This window comes from Onychostruthus taczanowskii, unplaced genomic scaffold, assembly GCF_017590055.1.
Source record: "Onychostruthus taczanowskii isolate IOZ18803 unplaced genomic scaffold, ASM1759005v1 scaffold34, whole genome shotgun sequence".
In the NCBI taxonomy this organism is placed as follows: Eukaryota; Metazoa; Chordata; class Aves; order Passeriformes; family Passeridae; genus Onychostruthus; species Onychostruthus taczanowskii.
Window position 1 is genome coordinate 270836 of NW_024500794.1, and position 22073 is coordinate 292908.

The following is a 22073-nucleotide window of genomic DNA, read 5'->3' on the forward strand; positions in this document are numbered from 1 at the left end:
CAATCTAGAGTCCAGGGCTAGTCTGGGACACACTTGAGGTGGTCCAAGGAGACAGAGGGGAGCATCCAGAGAGAAAAAACAAGGAGTGTGAGGAAAGAAGCCTCCTGCTCCAGCAGCTCTGGGGGAAACCCACTCAAACTCATGAGCTGAGGGGCTCATCCTAGCCCCCATGCAGCTGCTGACCTTTGCACAGGGCAATACCTTTCCATCCACGTGCCTCATCCTGGGCCCCCTTTTTGTCTCAGAGAACCCCCACTGTTGTGGTTCACAGTTTCCAGCTACCCACTGGCTCTGACTCTTTCAGATTATCAGCCCTTGGTGATGAGTGTCAGACACCCAAGCCCCTCGGTGGCTCATCCATCAAGGGCTTGGGCTTTTTCTGAGGCTGAGGGAAGGGAGGTGACTCATTGTGGCCGCTTCTTGACTGTAGAAGGAATTCTTGCTTCCTCTCTAGCTTTCCTCAGCTGTGTGGTGAAGGTGGAGGATAAAAGAGAGCCAGTGCTATGCTTGCCCTCAGCAGAGCTCTGTTGTAGGGACAGCTCTCAGGTCTTTCATCCCACGTGGCTCCTCAGCCTCCTGAGCAGTGGGACTGGGGTTCAGGTGTAACCTTGTGTGCCTCCATGTCCCTGAGGGGCTGCTCTGCACTGGCCCCTCATGCCCTCTTGCGTGACACAGCCCAGGGGATTGCATGAGAGAAGAAGAGGCAAGTGAAGATGGGGAAGAACTTGTCACAGTTGTCGGGAGGTGTTTTTTCCCTCTGTTCAAGAAAAACAGTTTGTGGTGACCAGTTCAAGCAGAAAACATCAAGCTCTCTTTCCCTTGAATCAGCAGCGCAAGAAAGGTGTGAGTGTGTGGGTGCAGACGAGAGAGAAAGAGAGAGAGAGAGGAGGGAGCTGGGACTGTGCTGGGGAGACACGTAGGGCTCCACAGTCCAGCACCCTCTGCTGCCCTTCTCCTGGCTTTTTTCGGGGGACACACCTAGCTCACTGCTCTCTCCCTTCATTTCAAGCCTCCCTGCACTCATAGCCTTGGCACCCTGGCACTGTTCCCCTCTCGCCCCCCAGGCCATCCTTAGTGGAATCCGTACTCCAGGACATGCTTGTCTCTCGTGAGGACCAGCAAAGGAGAGGATGCGCTTCCATCCTGCTGCCGCTTCCCGGAGAGGCGGTCCCGAGGGACAGATGGACAGAAAGGACAGGCACTGCCTGGCACTGGGGGGGCATTTGGGGCCCAGGGCTCATTGTGCTGAGTGAGCACGTTGTGAAATGAAGGTTTTGGAGGCGCCGTTTTACTCAGCAGCAGGCTATCTTTAGCAAAGACACGGTGACGTTTGTCTAACGACCCACTTTAAATGCTGACTCCTCGGATGGCATTTTCGTCATCTCCCAGAACAGGACCCCGGCGCGGAGATAACAGTGACCGGACAAACATCAGCATGGGAACGTCTTCCCAGAAGCGCCTGTGTGGGTCCCCTGGGCGGAGAGCCTGGCAGGCACCTGTGGGACTCTGGCAAAGCCATGGGAACAGACAGGCAGGCTGCAGCAGGAGCGGCCGGGGCAGGAGGCAGGAGCCCATCTCACTGAACGCTCCTTGGTCAGTGCCAGCAGCTCCAGCCCGGTTCCAGGTGCACCCACAGCAGACACCTTGTGCACGACCTTAATACATCACTTTTCTTGTCTGTCTCGGCAAGTCTTATGGATGCAAACTGCCCTGACCAAGAAAAATAGGAGTAGAAAATGCTGTTCTGCAGTATCATCCAGTTAGTGTCACTGAAGGAATTTTTCGCTGTGTTTCCAGATTGCTGTGATACCATGTTTTCCTCTGAGACATTCTGCTTTCATGTTTTGGTTCTTGAAGCACCAAGTCTGAAGCTGGTCACAATCTTCTGCTTTATGCTGACTTTCTGAGGTGCTCCAGAATTTATTTGCAGACTGTAGCTGATCTAAGAAACCACGCCAGGCTCGTAGCCTGGGTTATCAGCTGCTCTGGGTGTTCCTGAGATAGAGCACTCCACAGAAGGACCTGGTGTAAAACGCCCTGGTTGCTGTTTGCCCAGCGCAAAAACAAACACAGCAAGCAAAACCAAGTCACTTACTAATAAGAGATAACTAATAACTCCATGGCGAGGGACTGTAAACAAAAAGCAGCCACACCTGGGGGAACAGAAGGGAAAGTCTGGCAGGGATTTGGTGTGAGCAAGAGCTGCTGGGCAGGTTGGTACTCAACAGGCGCCTGCACGGGCAGCAGGGTTTCCAGGGATCTGACTGGCATTAACTGCAAGACTTCTGGCACTGACTGGGAAGCTGAGGGAGCTAAAAGACATCTGAGGTCAGCTGCAGAGGGGAAGGAGTGGAGCTGCCCTCTCTGGGCACCCAGGACAGATGCAGTGGTCCCCAAGCCACCGCCGCGCTGCTGCGGCGGGGCCAGGCAGCAGAACACTGAAGCAGAGAGAGGCAGTGCCCACGTCTTTGCAGACTTTGTGTGAAATGCAGAGTGGGGAAAAGCCCCAAAATAGCACCCCTGGGGTAGAGGGGCATCAAAAACCACCCCTGGGGTAAAGGGATGAAACCCACTCTATCCACACAGAGGGCCACGGTGGTTTCTACCAAGGCACCAATCCGAGATGCGTTCTGTGTATGAAATTAAGTGGAGGGTGGGCACAAACTTCCCTTTTTGAGGGAGGAAGTGGCTGCTCCAGTCTTCTTTCTGTCCCTCTGTGATGCCTGGAAGCAGCAAATTATCCTCCCAGGGACGGGATATGCCACAGGTCAGAGGGACCCATTCACCTGAGGTGATGGTCCCAAAAAGGAGTGAGGAGAAGAGGATTGGAAAGGAGAAAGTTCATACCACTCAGCAGATCTTGGTGAAATCAAAATGTGCCCCTGCAAAAGTTCTTGGAGTAGGAAGAGTGACTGGATGCCTGACTGAGAGGCTTTTCAGAAAAGGGGTGGGGTTTTTTTAGGTTTTTTAGGGGTTTTTAGAGGGTTTGGTGGATAGGCAGTGCCCGAGTCACCACAGGTCTCTGATATGCTGCTGAAGAGAGTCTAGCAGTGGCCTGCTCCCCAGAATCCCACAGGAACACCTTTAGGAAAGCATAGCTTTGTAGGGTTTTTGGACAAATCTGCAGCCTCTTTCTGCAGTGCTATAAGGCAAGCACTCTTTGTATGACAATCCTCAGCAGACAGCTGAATATCCCAGAGAAACCTGAATTAGAAAGTCAGGAACAGCACTGGGAGGTGCTGGCTGAAGCCGGGGGCTGCATTTCTGCTAAAAAAAAACCCTGGTGATTTAATTACTAAAAAGAATCTGCAGCATTCATGGGCACGTTTGGCAGCTGGCAACTTGTATCTGGCCAGCATTCGCTGTGGAGGAGTGTGTAACTATTCTCTTTTAATAGACCCTTCCTGCAGGAAAGATGGGATGCTGCAGGATCACATTCAGTTGTCCCAAATTACCTGTGGAGATGGTGATGGCTCATCAGTACCTTGGCCAGTATCTAGTTAAGTGATGTCTTTGATGCCACAGCCCCTGTGTTGTGCAACACAGAGGGTGAGGTGGATTAACTACAAAAATCCATGCAGCAGGCTAGGTTACATTTTGACTCATCTCTCATTGCAGCATTCATGCTTTTAATGCAATGGAAAAATATGCAATAGCCTCACAAACATCCCAGGGCTGCAGGGGGTTTTCTCAAGGACAAAGAGGCACCCAGGAGCTCAACTCGTGGGGGCAAGGTGGTGTCAGGACAGGCTGTGAGGCTGATGCTGGACATGCAGCGAAACCAGGGCACCCAGATTCCCCCAACAGGCTGTAAAAAAAACCCCTTCTTAGGTGTGGCTTCTTTGGCTTTCAGTCTCTTCACAGTTTTGCAGGGAGACTGTATGACTGCTTTTCCTGGAGATTTTTTGGCCTGTGGGACCTCCAGAACAGACGTGGGTTGTGTCTGCTGGTCTTAGACCCAGCAGCAGATCTGGGGGAACAGTAATATTTCTCCTGATGCCAAGAGAGAAAGTTTGATCCACATATTTCAGGCCCATATCCCCATTGCTGCTGTTTCTCTCAACTGACAATACAGAATCCCCCCAGAGAAAAATCACCACAAAAGGATGTGCCTTCTGCTCCTGAGGCTCAGATCCTCTCTGTGCCCTGTTCTGGGCAGTACCATGGGTCTCTCCAACACAGAAGAGGCACCTTGGTCACGTCTCAGATGCTCAGGGCACGGAGGGGTCTGGCTCTAGGCTTAGTTGCATGTGCCCTCAGGAGCTGTGAAAAGTAGGTGTGATCCATGTGCTGTGTTTTCATGGTGGCAGGAGAACAGCAGCCCCTGTCTCATGGTGCACTGGATCTCTGGAAGCTGCAGGCAAGCACTTAGTAAATAGCGAATATGTTGTTTCTTTCTTAGTGGGAAAGCTAGATATGGAAAGTGCAGGGTAACTAAAGGAGCATGTGATGCTATGAGAAATCATTTGCAGAAGAGTACAGCCACAGGGAAGGTTGCTGTGGGTGATGGCACAGCAAGGAAGAGCACAGCAGTGCTCCAGAATAGTCCTGAAGAGAACAAAGTCTCTGATTTGGTGATCCCCAACCACTTGACTGTGAACAAAAAATTGCTAGGGAAGGAGATGGTGCATTTTTAAACTCAAAGGGTTCATTGTAAATCAAACTGGATTTATTCCTCTATAGTTTAGTTTTCGGCTGGATCAATTCTCCGCTGCTCATCAGTGTTGACAAAAGAGATGCAGCAGGAGAGATGAAGGGAGGATGGGACTGCCCCTCCGCAACAGCACACATTTGTGCTGGGTTAACAGGATTGTGTGCCAGACTGCAATTCAGAGGGTGCTGGCAGCTGAGCTGCTTTTCCATTTCCTCTCCACTTGGCACCTCATGGCAGGTAGCACCCTGTATCCTTCTGTGAGAAATCTTCTACTGCCCCACTAAGAAAAAGCCCCACACAAGCAAACAAACCCACTCGTTTGTTAGTCACAGGAAGGCGTCACAGGAAGATTCAGGTGGGAAGGCACCTCTGGGTCCTCTCTCCACCCTGCTCCCAGCAGGGTGATTGATTCTCAGACTGGACTGGGTTGCTCCAGGCCTGGCCCAGGTGAATCCTGAGCACCTCCAATTGTGGATAATCCCTGCTTGCTGAGCTCTTGCCTTTAGCACTGCAAAGAGACCTGGCTGGCTCTGGAGTACCCCTGTTCTCACCACGCTGGAGGACGACTGGCACATTGAACAGGCTTTCCTGTGGGCAGGGCTGGCCCTTATTCACCCTCAAAGGAGGCTGGGACCAAAGAGCTGGAACTATGAATGGACTTGAAAATTCCCAGGGAGAGATGGGGTCTCCTGTGTCACGATGAGGGCTGGGAGAGATCTGGGTTCCCAAAATGGAGAACAAATTGAATATCAGAAAGTTGGTCACCGGGGTGCAATTGAGATGACAGGGAGTAAATATGGGTTTAAGCTTGATTTTCCTTTTTTTTTTTTTTTTTTTTGTTTTGTTTTTTTGTTTTTTTGGTTTTTTGGTTTGTTTGTTTGTTTGTGCCATTTATAATTTTTCCTGGTTCTAAGAAGTTTCTGTTTGCAGACATCAGATCGCATTCTCCAGGAGGAGTGCACTCTGAGCAGCAGTTCTCTCCCCTGTGACAGGTTTCTCTGCCAGGTTTTCCTCTGAAAGCCACAAAAGACCCAAGGACTCTGTAGCTGCACAGCTTCTGAGAGAGTAGAAGATAAAACAGCTAATGCTTTTGTGGCCTGTGTAAATACTTCAGATACTTTGCTGATGAGATGAAAGTGTCCTGGAAATTCAGATTATGTGAGCTTCCAGTGCCAGGCTGCCACAGGATTTGTTCAACATCCAAATGCCCATGGATGTCTTACACTGCCAAGACATGGTTAGGAGGCTTCAGAGCTCTGCAGGTGTGACTGTCTCTCCTGGCAGGGTGCAGATATTTGGCAAGGTTCACGGGAAGCCACTGCCTCCTAAAGTCACACTTAGAATTCAAACATAAGGTTCTGTGTTGAGGAACAAAGTATGTGGATCACACTTCCAGAACAGAATACAGTATCCTGGGAAGACAAGACTCCAGGGAGGGAGATGGATGATAACATGCTGTATAAAATGGGATCTCAAAGAGTGAACAGATTGTGTTACCTCTGTTTACAGCACAAGTTACTGGAATGTGTCCATATTTCGAAAAAGGATGTGGAAAGATGGGAAAGGATTTAGAAGATTGGTACCAAAAAAATCTCACTTGAGAGCCTGGGGATCTTGCTTTGAAATGAATGAACTTGAGGTGTTTGATTTCTTCTGCCTAATCTGAAGAAAACTGCAGTGAACTCAGGCAGCAACTTTGCTGCAAGCAAAAGAAAATTCATTTTATGTGTCACAAAGACTGTATAATTCTTGTTAGAGGACGATGTGGAGACCAGGAGTACAAGTGAGTTCAAATACAGATTGGGTTATTTGGGGAGGATCAGTTCCTCTCTGGCTTTCAAATATGCTGACCTGGTAGGAGTGGCAGCTGAGGACGTCCCTGACTCTTGCACAATCCATCTTTGATAGGTTTTTCCCATGAGCAGAAGATGTGAGCTAAAGGCAGGCTCTCCACTCCATCAGAGGAACACACAGATGACCAGAGGCTGTAAATTAAACCCTAAAATCTGTCTGGAAAGGAGGTGCATGTTTCTCACGGAAAGGGACTAACACGGGAAGAACTCTTGTCGTGGCCTCTTCACCACCTGCAGAATGTTAACACAAAAATGGTCAATGGCATCCCCTTGCTCAGCCCCAGGATATGGGACTCTGCAGGATTAAGGAAACTGAGCCAGACAATCACCATCATAAGAGTAAACAAGTATCTACTCAGACCTCTCCAGGCCTTTCCCTTACTCACAGCCCTGACTGGAGGGCCTCCCAAAGAGTTCGTGTGTGCCCTTTTCAAACTCAGAAGTAAAAGCCAGCTTGTCTTGCTCTGCGAGAAAACTCCAGTGGAGGGAAACCATGGATGAGCACGGCTGCTGAGCTGAGGCAAGGCACGAGCCACAGGGAAAAGGAAGGAAAAAGATCCTGGATTCAAATGAAGTGAGGTGGTGGTGGCATGTGGGTGTGGGGACTTTCCCCTAAGTTTGGCAGGGACTGCCTGTTTTTTCCCTAGCTACAGGTGCTCAGAGGGCTCATTTGTTCCAGCCCTGAAGGAGATACAGGGGTTTCTGTGTTTTTTTTTTTTTTTTTTTTTTTCAATTACTATAATTTTCTTCTGTGTGCTGCTTATTAAGTCAAAATAAAAGTCACTCTAAAGGACTGCTGACCCCAAGGGCTCTGTGTGCCCCCTGTCTGAACTGCAAAACCGGATCAGCTTGTACAGAGGAGGAAATACAGGCAAAATGATCCAGCCATGAGCCAAGGTAAAGTTCAGAAGTCTTAATAATGGAAAAGGAGGCTACAGTCATACGGGCCCAAGAGTAGTTATTAAAAAGGGGGGAAAAAATTAAACCAAGCCAAGAGCAACAACATTTCCTGGTCTGTGAAAAACAAATGTTTGGGGTCTATATAAAAACCCAGAAGTTCTCAGAGTGAAGTGGCATACTCATTCAAGGGTCAGAAGATGATCTGGAAACCTTCCCAGGTTCTTGAGGGTGGGATTCCACCTTACAGCTGTTCTCATGAGGAAAGAGATCCAAGAGATGCTCTTCCAAGCTTGCCTTCCTGTCTCAGTTCCACAGGGAATGACAGCCCCTGGCTAGGTACTCACTGCCACTGGCACAATTTCTGAAAATATAGTCCTTCATGGGGTTCTAAGACAGACCAATGTAAAATTTTGGTTTAAAAGGAGGAGGAGAAAAAAGAAAATAATGTGACTGTGTGACTAGAATAGGGAATAACTAAAATTACTCCAATGGCATGTTCCTACATGCCTGAGCATGACTGAGGGTGGAAAGGACAGAAAACTTTAAAAATTCTATTGCTGCCATGTAGAACTGAAGGTGTAGACAGTGGGAAAAACAGGGCCTACCTCCTGAGGGTGGGACAGTCAAACTCCAATGCTCTACCCAGGGCATCCAATAAGGGAAGGAACACTTATGGGAAAGGGTCCAAAATCCATATGTGCCTTTCTAGTGGAGGTCCCTCGGGCTTGCCAAGGACTGTCTAGGCAGAGGACTGTGTCTCCTGAAGCCAGAGAGACACGTGTGAGCATTCAAATCATCCTGTGGACAGGCAGCCAAGACCAACCTGACCGTGCCTGCCCACTCAGGGAGCTCTCGGCTCTCCAGCTTCACCGCTGCTGGGTGCCCAGAGCCATTCCCGATGGCTCCGCGATGAGAGGCAGCTCCAGCCCGCCCTGTGCCCGGCATTTTGGGTACACAAACACTGGCTGGGACGAAGCCTGCCGGCAGCTTTGCAGCCGTGTGCTCGGGGACACGTCGGGCTGGGTGCCACCAGGGGCCCCTCGGGGAGGAAAGCTGCGCTTCAAGCACTCCGGCCATGCCTCTCCCTGGGATCAGCCTGTCCCAGAGGAGCGAGGAAAGCAACGTAAGGTTGAGAGGCAGCAGTCTGAGCCGTGTTGGGTTGCTCTGCCAGGGTGCTGCTCTGTTCCAGCACAGGCAGAGGTCTTGGGAAAAGAGACTGGGCTCAGCCTTTGTGTCCCGAATTCAGGCAGAAGGACTTGGTCCTGCTGGAGGTGACCCCGGAGTCCTCAGTGATAAGAACACAGGCAGCACGAAGGTGTTCTGCTGTACAGCAGTGGGACACCACAGGTGTCACCACTCCATCCCAACTCCATGACACCCCGTATTCCTTTCTGTCTGCAGTCTGGAATCCCATCTGTAGGCTTTTCACACTTGGAAGTAAAAGCATAAACGGCCCTGGGGATGCTGGGAACACCTATAGGGATCCTGCCACACATGGGAGATTTGATCTGGAGTCAGGATATGATCTGAAAGCATTTAAAGCACAGAGAAACTGAGGCAGAAAGGATCCTCTCCCAACAAGGAACTAGAGCCAGCGTGGCACACCATTAGCAATGCCACACCAGAACGCTTATTTCCACAGCTATGGAAAGGGATTCACAGACCCTGAAGCAGTCTGTATTTTCTTTAGTTATGAGCAAAACCTCCTGACTCATTTGAATTACAAGGCTGGCTTTTCCAAACATCCCTACTGAATCTTCTGTGAAATTTACCTTGTGAAGAAACATCAAATTCCCAGCTCAAATCTGGGTCCATATTTACCATGCTGCTGTCCTGGAAGCTCAGGAGGTTTGTTAGAGCCATATTCAACAGCTTCAGCTCTTTTCAAAACTGGATCTGACACAGGAAAATATTTATAAGTACCAAGAAACTTCCCAAAAGAAAACAGCAACCAGCTGTAAGTTTTCTGGTGTGCTTATGGACAAGCCTACCTGGAGTTGTGCTGGGCTTTTGCTGGGAAGTGCTGTCCAGCAAAGACCTTTTCGCCAAGGCATTTGGATATGCAGCAACACAAAAGCTGCTGAAGGATGCTTCAGGCAGGGGGCTTTGAAAGTTTTCATTACAAATTGTGCATCCTAGTAAATGCATCCTAAAACAATGCTTGAATTGTTGTAAGAGCAGGGAAAGTCTAAGCCATGACTCTACCTGAGCTGCCAGCGAGGTATTGGCAGACACAGGTAATCACAGGCCTCTGGAAACTGGCTGGTTTTGCTGTATCTCACATCTTTTACGTGTTGCAGGATCTTCTATCCTGGATGCAGAGAGCCCTGGTAACATTTTTTACTTAGGGACAAGGTCCTTCATTGCAGGACATGTAGCCAAACACCCTGCTGACGTGACACCAGTGCGTGACTGAAGGGACTGAGCTGAGAACGAAGCACAGGACGCTGCAGAAGCTGACCTGGACCTTTGAGATGCAGAGTTTAAGATACAGAGTAGAGAAGGGGACCAATAAACGTCATTTCAAAACCCACCGGAGGTCTATAGAATGTGCAGCTCCTGCAGCCCCCTGGTGACAAGCAGCACCAGCCAGATGTCACCCACAGCACACACAGGAGTTGTGTGCTCTTCTCAGACAGAAAAGCATCTTCTTCTGTGCCTAATAAGAAATGCCTCCCACAAGAGCAAAGCTGCGCTTGGTGGCACCACGCTGGGCCCGTGAGCCAGGTTGTGTGGCTGGGATCCTTGAACACTTGGAGACCTTAGGTCTTTCCTCACCCCTGTGACTGTCCAGGCTTTGCTAAAACCATAAAAGCTCACCAGGAAATAGTACTGGGTTTGCATGGCAAGGTCTTAGTCATGGAGGGGCTCCAGGAGTGGTTTCTGTGAGAAATTGTGTGTGATGAACTGGCTGCAAATCCCTGCACTGCTGGAGGGGAGGAGATAGAGAAAACTGGGAGTGAAATTGAGCCCAGGAAGAAAGAAGGGGTGAGAGGATGGTGATTTAAGATTTGGTTTTATTTTCTGATTTTCTTGCTTTGATCTGATTATTAATAAATTAAATTAAATTTTCCCCAAGTCAGGTCTGGTTTGCCTGTGACAGTAATTGGTGAATGATCTCTCCTTGTCCTTATCTTGACCCATGAACATTCCTTGGCGTGAGCCTTTACTGTATTTTCTGCCCCCCATCCTGTTGAGAAGGGGAGCATTAGAGCAGCTTTGGTGGATTTCTGGGGTCCAGCTGGGGTCAGCTCAGCACAGAAGGAAACCCCAAATTCACCCACTGATGAGATGTCCCATCCATCTGCAACATGTCCTGAGCCTGAGCCCACACATGTAAACACAGGCTCCTTCCCTGAGCCAACAGACTGGAGCAGCCACGAGCAGGGCTGTCTCTGACTCCGTGTTTGAAACCAGGGAGAGAGGTGGGAGGGAAAAGTACACGGCCTTCTTAAGGATCTGGGAAGGCGAGTGGTTTGTTTCCCATATGGCATATGGGACGTGGTGGAGCAATGTGTCTCCTAACCAGAGGGACTAAAGAAGCCCCTGATCCCAGGGGAAGAGAAGGAATAATTGCTCTTCACTGTTTTTATAAAGCTAGAGCAACAAGGTGATTATGGACTTTCCTGAAGCAAGAAGGGTTTTCCTCCCAGACCAGCAGTGGCTGGAGGGCTCACTTTTTCCAGGTCTGAAGGAGGGTTCACAACTCTGCCCATGTGATGGTTTTGATTATTCCCATCTTGTATCATCTATTGAGATAAAACTGGTGTGAAAGACAAAAGAAGCTGGGCAGAGGGGATCATTTGCCTAAGGGGAAATGAGAAGGTGACAGCTATAAGATACAAAGAGCATTCATTTCTGGGCTCAGCACTTCAAAATATCTTCAGACTCAGCTCACATTTTCGATGGCAGGCCTCTATTGCTTCACATATCGCTGAAGTTGGTAGATGGACAGGGACATCTCAAGATCCCTAGCCCATCTCTCTTGGTCACATCAGAGCTGATTCCAGAGCTACGTCTGGTTTTATTCACCCAACAAGGCACTGTTGTTGGTCACCTGCAGCAGCCAGAGCTGTCCTATAGGTGTGGCACCCCTTTCACAACCACAGCCCAGGTCCCACGTGCCCAGTGATCCCTGCCAAGGAGCAAGGGGTCACTCGCTCATCCAAGCGAGGACAGGGACCCAGCTAAGAGCCCACAGGTGGCTCTACCTGCTCTCTGCACTGGAGTCAGCCTTTGCTTTTCCAGACCACACAAAAGGGCCACCAGAAGCAGAAATTGTCAGTCTAGAGGGAAGTTTAGCAGAGCCTGCAAGAGCACGACTGCGACACCTCCACAATTCCCTCAAAGCAAGCAGACCTGGAGGAGGAGGAGGAGAAAGAAGGAAATCTCCGGTGCTGCTTGGCTGGCAGGAGCAGATCTGCTGTAAGCTTGCAGCAGGTTCCGTCGGAAGCGAGAAAGGGACAGCTGAGGGAGTTCTGCCCCCAGCTGATGAGGTTAACAGATGGCCGCAGGAATTAAATTAAATGAGCAGAGAATTAGCGCAGAGACGAGGAAGGCGAATAAGGCCCTGAAAAGGCGTCATCATTTCTGAGGAATCACTGGTGAAGACAGGCTTTGTTCTTACCTTGATGACACCAGCACGACACCACTGATCTCATTGTGGGAGAAGAATTAGGCTGAAAGATTAATAAACCTGCAGGCTCGGACACAAACCAAGCACACAGGCAGGCTCGAAATGAGGCGCAGTGCAAAGCCCTGCATCCTCAACTTTTTCTGGAAGCCTATGGCACTGCTTGCTGAGCTCACTCTGTCAGCCAAAATACCACTGGATTCAGCATGGATCTTTGCAGACCCACAGGAAAGGAATAAACTGTGTGATTTTCTATTGTGTTATCTGTAGCCCTCACCTCAAGTCAGGGATGATGCCCTGCAGGTCACTAACATGGAAAAAAACCCAAAGCAGATATTTTTTTATTTCTGTATCTCTAGCTATATCTTCTAACTATCCACAGACAGTGACAATGTTGTTCAATAAAAACGAGTTAGGTGGAAGAAATAGTAGAAACTGGGGAATCAAGGGGCCCATAGAGATATGGAGAAGCTGCCTGGCAGTCCTTTGTCACTTCCCTCTGTCCTGCACTATTTCCCTCAGAGGAGAGGAAGGGTGGCTGCTCTCATTGCTAGCGCTGGCCTAACAATCGGCTGCTGCCCCACTTCCTTCTGGATGACTGCCTGGATAGAGCCAGTGGTACTGCTGTTGCATCCACATAGGAAGCAGAGATGGAATTACGCTTCCATAACTTCTCATTGACAAGCACATTCTTCACTACCCCCAGCCGGGCACTGCACGGGTGGTGGGGAGGAAGTTTGAGAGCTCTAATCTGCCCCTGCAGAGATGCTATCATCCGCCGATAATTCGTCTTCAGTACTGAACAGTAATAGCTGGCTGCCAAGCAGAAAGTTTGGGGAAGTCCCGAGGACTTGCCCGAGTCTGGAGCAGAGACTAGAATCTGTATTTTTTTAATGGAGGAATGCTGGGCATGCCGAGCTGCAGCAGCGCGCTCGGAGGTGCGCGCGGGCCGGAGCAGCCCAGGATCCCGGCGGGAGCAGCAGGGAGCTGGAGGCACCGCGGGCAGCCGGCACCGCCTCTGGCACCGCGGCTCTCGGGGCACGGAGCCCACGCTGGCTGCGGCTCCGGCGGCTCCACCAGGATCGGGAGCCGGGCTCGAGCAGCGTGACCCGAGCCGGGAGGCACCCGCGGGCAGCGGGGCTCGGCAGCAGCTCTGTCCCTGCAGCACTGGGAGAAAATGCCAGCGGACGCTTCGCCCCTCTGGAGACAAGTGCTGGCGCTTCCAGAGCCTGACCCGGAGCAGCACAAAGCCGCTGACGCTCACACAAAAGTTGGCATTATTTACAAAAGTTGGTATTATTTACAAAAGTTGGTATTATTTACAGCTCCCGGCGGCTCCTTGCGCGCTGCCAAAGCACGGGCTCAAAAAGGAGAAACACGAACGGCAGCTTTAAAGGTCTGCACAGATAAAAAGACAGACGCTTGACAGCTCTCCCCGAGGCAGCTGGCGGGACAAAGGACTGAGGCTGTCGCCTCTCACAGCGCTCCCTGGTCGCTGTCGCGGCTGCCGTGCGGGTGTCGCCTGCAGGCGGCCGGGCAGGGCCAGGGACAGCGCACGGCGACAGCAGCGCCGGGCTGCAGCCAGCGGCCACGGCTGGCTTTCCCTTCCCACACCCCTTCCAAGAGATCCAGGACAGCCCTGGAGCTTGGTCCTGTGTTTGTGGCATGCCCCCCAGCGGGACAGGGCGAGCAGGACCCAAATACGAGCCCTTAAACAACCAACACACGCCCTCTGATCAACCTCTGGCTCCCCTCTCCACCCCCTCTTCCCACAAGCCAGCTCCCACCGACCCTGCAGGATGTGAAGACACGGCCATCCACAGCGGTTTGAAACATTTTTAAACGCTTTTATTTACAGTGCTTGTTGAAAACAATATATATATTTATATCTATCATCCTCGTGATGTCTGTGCCATAGAAAACGCTGTGGCTATATTGCCTTTAATTTACAAAAAATGGTCACAAGAAAATCTGAAGGGAAAAAATGGAAATCAAAGTTTGGTCCCCAATTGTGTCTCTCTTGATTTGTTTTAAAAAAGCCTCCAAATTAAAAAAATACACAGCTCAGATGAAATTCATATATAAAAGCAACCCTTATCTTCCGAAAAAATTCACGAGGGCCAGCTTGCTGTCATGTAAACTTGGAAAAAAAAAAAAAAAAGCTTAAAATAAATCCTGTCTCCGTGTGTCGCTTAATAGAACCATTATTTGCTTGTAATATTCTTTGCCTCTCGGGGCTCAGGGGGAAAGCGGATGAGAAGAGGCCTAGGACTGGGGAACGCACCATGAGGTCTGTGCCCGCGCCTCCTGGCTCTGGGAGGAGCTCTGGCAGCAGGGCTGGGCAGCGGGAGCTCTCAAGAATCTCACACCAGTGACAAAAACAGGCGGGCAGGTGACAAGGGGACAAGGGGAGGTGCTTTGCCACGTGAAGCGCCCGGCGAGGTCGTGTGCCCAGGAAACCATGAGATCCTTGAGGGAACAGGAGCGCTGGGAAGTGGGGCACAGTGAAGGGATGCAGGGGAAGGGGGCAATTTCAGCTGGGGAATAATGTCATGGACGGGCTAGGTCTTTGGGTGAGAAGGGAACTGCCGTCTTCCCCGTCTGAGAGCATTTCTAATCTTTCCTCATCTGAGATTGTGTGAAGCCAGAGGCTAACGGGCAGTGCAAGCACAGGCTGGAATGGAGGAGGAGAGATGGACGGAACAGGGGAGATGGGAGGGGAGGACTCAAGCTGAAGAGCCGTTCTCTGTCTTCTGTCTCTTTGGATCCACTTCATCCTGCATCAGCCACGGGGAGGAAAAAGAAGGAGTTACCACCAAACAGTCACCACCCCAAGGTACATGATTTCTCCACAAAATTCTTAGCTCTTTCCTCCGTATGGAAATCTCTGCTAGGCCTAAATCCACTCTCCTCTAAAGCACTCTGGAGTGCCTGACACAGCTGTTCTGTTGGTCGTGCTTAAGATGTGGACAGTTCCATCCAGAGGGACGCCACACCCACGCTGGTACTTCCAGCAGGTGTAAGAAGCTGAGGCTCACACCACTCCACTCCCCTCAAAAGGAAGATCAGACCCTTCCATCACCACACCCTTACAAGTGCACCTCGTGGCCTGAAGCCCAGGAGACACAGGCAGCTCAGAGGTCATGGCCAAGCACAACCCAGCACCTCGACTCTCTCTCACTGAGCACCACAACTGCTGGTGGAGGGACCTGGATCCTACAAGGAGCATCCATCAAGTGTTTACTATCCCCTTGCCACATCAGATTTGTTTATCAGTCTGCTCCTGAAGCAGCGAGACCCGAGGCCTATTTGGGATTATCAGCAGCAGCATCCACATGGATTTGATCAACAAACAGCAAGTAGCCTCATTCCCTCTCCCCACCATTGTTCTTACACTACTACTCACCTCCTCCTCCTCTGCAGATCGTTTCTCTGCATGGCCATCCTGCTCCTGCCCATTCTCATCTGCTTCTAAGCACAAGCAAGAAAGGAAAATCACGGGTTAAACTCAAGCAGCATTTAAGGGAATGTAATCTCAGAGTCAAGAGGGATCAGAGAGGGAATTTCCCTCCACAATCCTCTATTCCTCTGCAGCCTCAAATTCCTTCAATTTCCCCTACCTTCATCCTCATCACCACCTTCTTCTTCATCCACATCATCAGGATTCTCTTCATCATCCTCGTCAGCTCCGTTCTCCTCATCCTGAATGAAACAAACCGGTCAGAAACTGGTGCCAGGATGACATGTCCACGTGCTCTTTGCTACGAGCACAACTTCCAGAGCTCCAGCCGCTCCAGGAATGCATTTGAGCGCATTGCTACTCCGACACCGTTATTCCCACCACCCCTGCTGTACACTCCTCCCAACCAGCCCTCCTTCACCAAGCCAATCCTTCCAGTCCATCCCCAACATGAAGCTCCTTGTCTCCCACGAGCTTACATCCCGATGAGCTGCTGCCATCCCTCCCAACAACCAAAGCATCTCTCTGATTACAGGCTAATGACTTAGCCGAGGCTCACGGTACATCTGCTTCCAGATCCCTCCCGAGCTCCATCAATCTGTGCGTTTCCTCACTGTTCCTCCCCCCACCTTCTCCAACACATGCTCCTTGTGCACCTCAGGATACCCCAGTGGGCGCAGGACCACATCTCCCGTGCCACATTCTCCCACTTGTTCTCGGCTCCATTCCCTGCTGTGACCTTTCTTCTCCCTGGTGGGCTGTGGTGACTACACTAAGTCCTTCAAGGCTCATTCTCCACAATTATCCAAGAGCTCGCTCTTCTCTTCATCTCTATGCTTGGCCTGCTCCCTTTCTTAATCTCCCATATTCCCTTCACATCTGCTACCCACAGCGAGCACAAAAACCTCCCCGATGTCACCAAATCTGTCCCTCAGAAGAACCTCACCTCTACTACCTCCTTCTTCTTTTCTTTGTGGACTGCTTTCTCTTCGAGTTTTTCCTTCTTTTCTTTCCTTTCCTATATATGAAATGAGGTGCGGGGGGAGGGGGGGGAAAACCAACAACATTCCGGCGGTCAGCGGCAATAAAAGACGGGGATGCCTAAACAAAGAAGGCTCGCAGGAGAGGCGGAATAGCGGGCGAGGAGACATATTAGGCGTTAAATCCGCCCGCCCGACAAAGGAAAACAGCAGCGAACGCGCGTCAGAGCTGCTTTTAGCCCGCACACGCGTGTGGAGGCCAGAAGTGGCACGGAAGAGTTTTAACGATTTATCAAAAAAAAAAAAAAAAAAAAGGACCTCTCTTTCTCCCTCTCCGTTCTACCCCTCCCTCCTCCTTCCCCGGCCATGCGAGGGCCCGCGCTTTGTGTCCGCACAACTTTCCCCCCGCTCCGCCGTGACACCGCTCCCCGCCCCCCCCCCGCCCTCCGACCCGGCTCCGAGCGGAGCCGAACCCCGCGCGCGCTCGCGCCGCCCGGCCAATGGGGGGCGGGGGCGGGGCCCCGCCGCCAGGGCGCCTCACGGAGCCCTCGCCCCCCCGCCGAGCCCGTTCCCTCCCCTCCCGCCGGGAGCGCGGCCGGTGGCGAGGATGGGAAGAGGGGAGCGGGAGGGGAGGGAGGTGTCTCACCTTAGCGCTCAGCTCCGCCGGTGCCTCCTCAACGCGTTTTTCCGACATCCTGGCCCCCCGGTTGCGAAGGGAAGAGGCCGGTGGGAACCGTGCGAGGGAGGGAGGGAGCGGGCGAGAAGGGGTCAGCGGCGGGAGCGCAAAGTCCCAGCGGTCCGCAGGCGGCGGCAGGATCCCGCCCCGGGGGCCAAAGTACCAGGGTCTCCCGCGGTGGGGGGATCCGCCGGGGCAGGGGATTTATACAGCGCCGGTGACGAGGGAAGGAGGGACCTGGGGAGGGAGGAGAGAGGGACGGGAGGCGGAGGAGGGAGGGGAGAGGGACGGGCCGCCAGAACAAAGTGCGCTCGGCCGCGGCCGCCCGGCAGCGGGGGCGCACCGCGGGTCCCCGCGAGGCGCCGCACGGCCCCGTCGAGGCCAGCCGAAAGCCCCGCTCCGCGCCGAGGTGCTGCGGCTCCGACGGGAAGCGTCCGGGAAAGGGAGGGGAGCCGAGCCCTCTGCCCGCAGCACGCCCGGGGAGCCGCCCGTACAGGCTGCCTGGCTCTCCAGGAGGAATCCGGGGGAGGCGAGAAGCGGCGCTGCGGGGCCGTGTGGGAGGGCAGCGCTGGCGACACGCGGCCTCCTGCCTGGAATTTTCCACTCCAGCTGCCCGCCCTTCCTCCCGCTGGAAGCGCTCCCGGCGGCGGGGCTCCTCCCGCCCCTCCCCTTCTGCCCTCCCCACCTTCTCCCCCCGCCCGCCCAGCGCCGGGCGCTTTTCCCGCGCTCCGCGCGCGGCGGAGGGGCTGGGCGGGGCCTCGGGCAGGGGGTGGGCGGTGCTTCGCGGAGGGGGTGGGCGGGGCAGCCGGCGGTGGCGGGGGGGCGGATTAGCGAGCGCATCCCCCGTCCCCATATAAGGAGGGGCTGAGGCTGGGGCGCCTGATTGGGCCATTCAAATGAGCTCTCTGCCTGGCAACAGGTTTGCCATTGGTTGGCGGCGGCCGGTGTGCCGCGGGGCGGGGGCGCGGGGCCCTTTGGCGCAGTGCGAGGCGGGAGGGGCCGCGGGCACGTGGGGCGGCGGGAAGGCGCGCGAGGGCGCGGGCATCGTCCCGCTGGGCTCCGCTCCGAGTGCCCGCTCCCGGCCTCCCGCTCCCGGCCACCGGCCCGCAGTGCACGGCCTGCGACACTGACCCCTGCTGCCCGCCCGCCCGCCTCAGGCCCGGGCTCTGGCAGACATTGTGCCGGTGCTTCCCTCCGGGCTGGGAAGGATCGTCGCCCAGCACCGGGTCTCCCTTTAGCCTAATGTCCTTCCTGCAGAACCGCAGGTGGTGACTTGGAACTGCAGGGATTTGTTGGTAATGAAACAGATGTTCCTGTAGCCGCTCCTCAGCCCTTTGGTTACCAGCTTGAGCAGACTGGGATGACAAAATTCCCTTCACCTTTCCCAGAAGGTTTATATCGTCCCGCTCTTAGTCACAGGCTCATCCAGCAGAAAAAAGAAAATAAATCCGCACGCATTTGCAGGCCTACCTGCATACAGACGTGAGCGTGCACGTGAGCGCGTAGGGACGTACAGGTGTACGCAGTCCTTCTGGCAGGTGCAAGGCAAGGATGTTAATCCATCTGGTTGGAAAATGTATTGAGGTGCACAAGCCCTTCTTGTCCTCCAGATACAAACCCAGCCTCTGTGCAAAGCCAGATTTGGAGCTGCTGCTCTTGAGTTTAATCGAATGTGTCTCGGTTCGAGCATTTAACAGCAAAGCCATTGGTATTCCTGGGGCACAGGGCACTGAGTATGTATCTCCTGAAGGAAAGCATGAAGGAGATTGGATAAATTATGATCTGTGTGACAGGAGGTAGAAGGTCCCCACCTTGTCATGTCGTCTCCTCCACGGCAACAGCTGCTTCTCTCATGATCTGACTAATTGACGTTCTTCCCAGCTGCACACAGTGCAGAGTGCCTGCCCCAAAAACAGTCCTGTAACTCAGACACACACATCTAGACTGGTACCAAAATAAACCAAATTATGAAAATGCATGCACTAATGTTTTTTTCCCCCACTGTTTCACAAAACCCATCTGGCCAATTTCTCAGGTCTAGCTGCTGTCAGCATTCCAGCCCTGGTTTGGTTCAAGTAGCCTTCTTTCATCCTTCTCTTTTGCATGAAGAAAATATTGATTTCTAGATATACACTTAAAAATGGGACCCAAAATAACCTATATAGGGGCCAGATGTTGTTCCCCTCTGCTTCTGCTTGTCAGAAGGTGCATGGCTCATTGCTCTGCTGTTCTCCTCACCAATCCAGAATTTTTTTTCCAGGATCCTTTTCCTTTACACACTCAACCACTGAAAACATGAAATTACATTGACACGTATCCCTTGGCAAAGACATCTTCACATTAACGCACAAACAGGCCTTGACACAACATCCTAGAGGGGAGAAAGCAAAGGATTATGTTCAGAGATGTTCCCGTGCCCAAAGCTCTGTGTTGACACAGACTGCGCACCCACGGATGCAAACACACAAACACCTGTTTGTGCAAGGGGAGCTCGTTTCCAGCAACCTGTGGGATGGAGCTGTGGGGTCAGCACTACAAGCTGGCATGGCAGCAGCGAGCTCTCCTTTGCTCCCCAGCACCTGCAGTCTGCAACCTCACATTGTCCCTTCCATGCTCCCCACCCCATCCCCTTTGCAATTTTTCCCTCATCTGCTGCTTCTTTGCATTTGTCTCCTACCTGTGTTCTTGGCAGCACTCTTCCCATGGCCCTCTCCCTGGCTTCTCTTCGTGACATCCTGTATCTTACTACAAAATTCATCTCACATCCCCTCGTTTGTTTTTCACGTCCCATTTTGTGGGATTGTGTCCCATTTTGTGGGATTGTGCATGATTGTGTCAACTCTGCTTTTCCTCTTAAATCCAACATGAAATTCTTCTTCATTCCTTGTGACCTGCCTGTTTCTGCATTCTGACTCTTCTTGCCCTTTGGATCCCGGTGGTGAGATTCCCTGGGCTTCTAGTGTGCAGCTGCTTCCCTCAAGCCCTGAGGCTATCCACTGACTGTCTCACCTCGCTCTTCCCTGTGACTTCTGCTCCTCCACCTGATCTGTGCCACGCTGCATTTCGCCTGCCAGATCGATGTGCAGCTTTTCTCCGCTCCTCTCTCCCATCTGTGCTTTCCCCTTTGTTGCAAACGCCAGTACACTCATTGTGCGCTCTGCAGATGCCAGTCCCTGCTCAGAGTGTTCTGTCGTCTTTGTAGTCGCTGTGCCAACTCAGCAGAATATATTCCATCCTTTTTGGGGACTTATGTCCTTCGACAAAATGAGGGAGCTGCAGAAGTTACGTGACAGATCGTTGTGTGGAACAGATGCTGGCCGTGCCTGCAGCCCAGACAACAATGGGAATGTCATTTTCTCCATCCAGTGTCACAATTTTGGTGCTGTACCGTGTTTGTGCTTGGTGTTTATGTAGGTGGGTACATACCTGCATGTGCACGGGGGGGATATTTTCCCTCTGATGCATTCTCTTACTTTGGTGAGTGTAGAAAGTATGGTACTTTTCTACTGAGGCGTGCGTTGAGCTTGCTGGCGTGTGCCATCATACGTGAGCACGTGGTTGAGATGTGTTTGGGCTTTCATGCGTGGTATCTGTTTTTCTGCTCCCAGCAAATGCGGGGTGAATGCACCTAGAAGCAATTATTTATGCATTTTGGTCTATCACCTTGCTAGTCATGTCACTGTGTTCTGATGGGGGCAGGAGGGACGGTGACTTTTGTGTTTATTTTGAAGGCTGAACTAACTAACTGTGAGCCATTTTTCTGAGCAGAAGCAAAACACAATAACTGGGTATTTTAAGAATTATATTTACTGAGCTAATTCCTAAGTGGTTCCAAACCTCTTCCAAACAGTTTGCTGAATAACAAAAGAGCAGAAGCATGTGTATTTGCATTAAATTTTCTTAGATTTACATAAATATGAAATATCTGTCCTTTCACTTACAGCAAAAGTAGCAAAATCTCAGTGTGCAGAGGGAATGTGTTTGGATGCATTTATGTATTTAATCCACACTGTTCATCTTTCTGTACTGTGTCCATTAAAAATCCCAGCAGATAAACCGCTTTGTTCTTCTTTCACAATGCTGTATACCGAATTTAAGATGAAATACCCAAGAATTCAACCACCGGCCACCTTTGCATTGGGAAATGGCTTCCTGAGAGGCAGCATATTTAAATAAGCCCTGCAGGAGGGCTGGAAGCAGGGTAGGTAACACAAGGAGAAGAAGCAAGAGGAGTAGAAGGGAATGACGAGGGGTGACACAGCCTGTCAGAAGACTGGAAAGAGGAGGGATGTTTTCAATCGTGATTTTTTTGTGAGCCTCTCTTTGCTAACGCAGCACAGATGGAGGTCGTGGCTCTCACTCAGTGTGACAGACACACTCTTAACACGAGCAAAATATTCTGAAAGTAATCGCTGCCACACAACGCAGGCTGCAGCCACCACAACCTGGCTGTAGCATCCCAAATACGAATTTCCACATTTGAGGATCAAATCAGAGCTGTCCTTCACTCAGGGTGCCCTTCATCTGAGGTCGGAGTTAGTTGTTGGGTGAGGATTACGTAAGAGGCGCAGATGAAGGGCGCCAATGAGGAAATGGCTGTGGGTAGCTCTGACTTCTGCTAACGAGGATTTCTTTGTCTTCCAGGCGTGCGCGGGGCCCCTGCAGCGTTCGGCCGCGCTCTCTCTGCCCTCCTGCCCCAAATGCTCGCTCCGTGCCGGCAGCAGGTAACCAGGCAGGTTTCTCACCCTGCCCTTTACGTGCCTTCCCCGCGTGATGCTCAGTTGGCTTTCCGGGGATGCCGGGGGCGGCGGGCAGCACCGGAGCAGCGGCGGGGCGGAGCCCAGGGCAGCGGCGCCGCTCATCGCTGCCCGCCGAGCGCCCGCTGCCCGCCCTTCCCCCGCTCCCGCCTTCCCCGGC

General features: G+C 52.1%; 1 protein-coding gene across 2 annotated transcripts; it reads right to left on the reverse strand.

Annotated features, from left to right (window-relative positions):
- Nucleotides 1-13866: 13866 nt before the first annotated feature.
- PTMS (parathymosin) lies at nucleotides 13867-17835 on the reverse strand. 2 transcript variants are annotated; one of them, XM_041411043.1, is made up of 5 exons: nucleotides 17127-17835; nucleotides 16447-16518; nucleotides 15661-15742; nucleotides 15447-15511; nucleotides 13867-14817 (listed from the first exon to the last, which is right to left on the reverse strand). In XM_041411043.1, exons 1-5 carry the CDS (start codon nucleotides 17172-17174, stop codon nucleotides 14767-14769), a joined length of 318 nt encoding a protein of 105 aa, XP_041266977.1. In that variant the 5' UTR covers nucleotides 17175-17835; the 3' UTR covers nucleotides 13867-14766. The 2 variants fall into 2 exon arrangements, with proteins under 2 accessions (XP_041266977.1, XP_041266978.1); XM_041411044.1 differs by lacking the exon at nucleotides 16447-16518 and having other exon boundaries at nucleotides 17127-17832.
- Between the last annotated feature and the right edge of the window lie 4238 nt (nucleotides 17836-22073).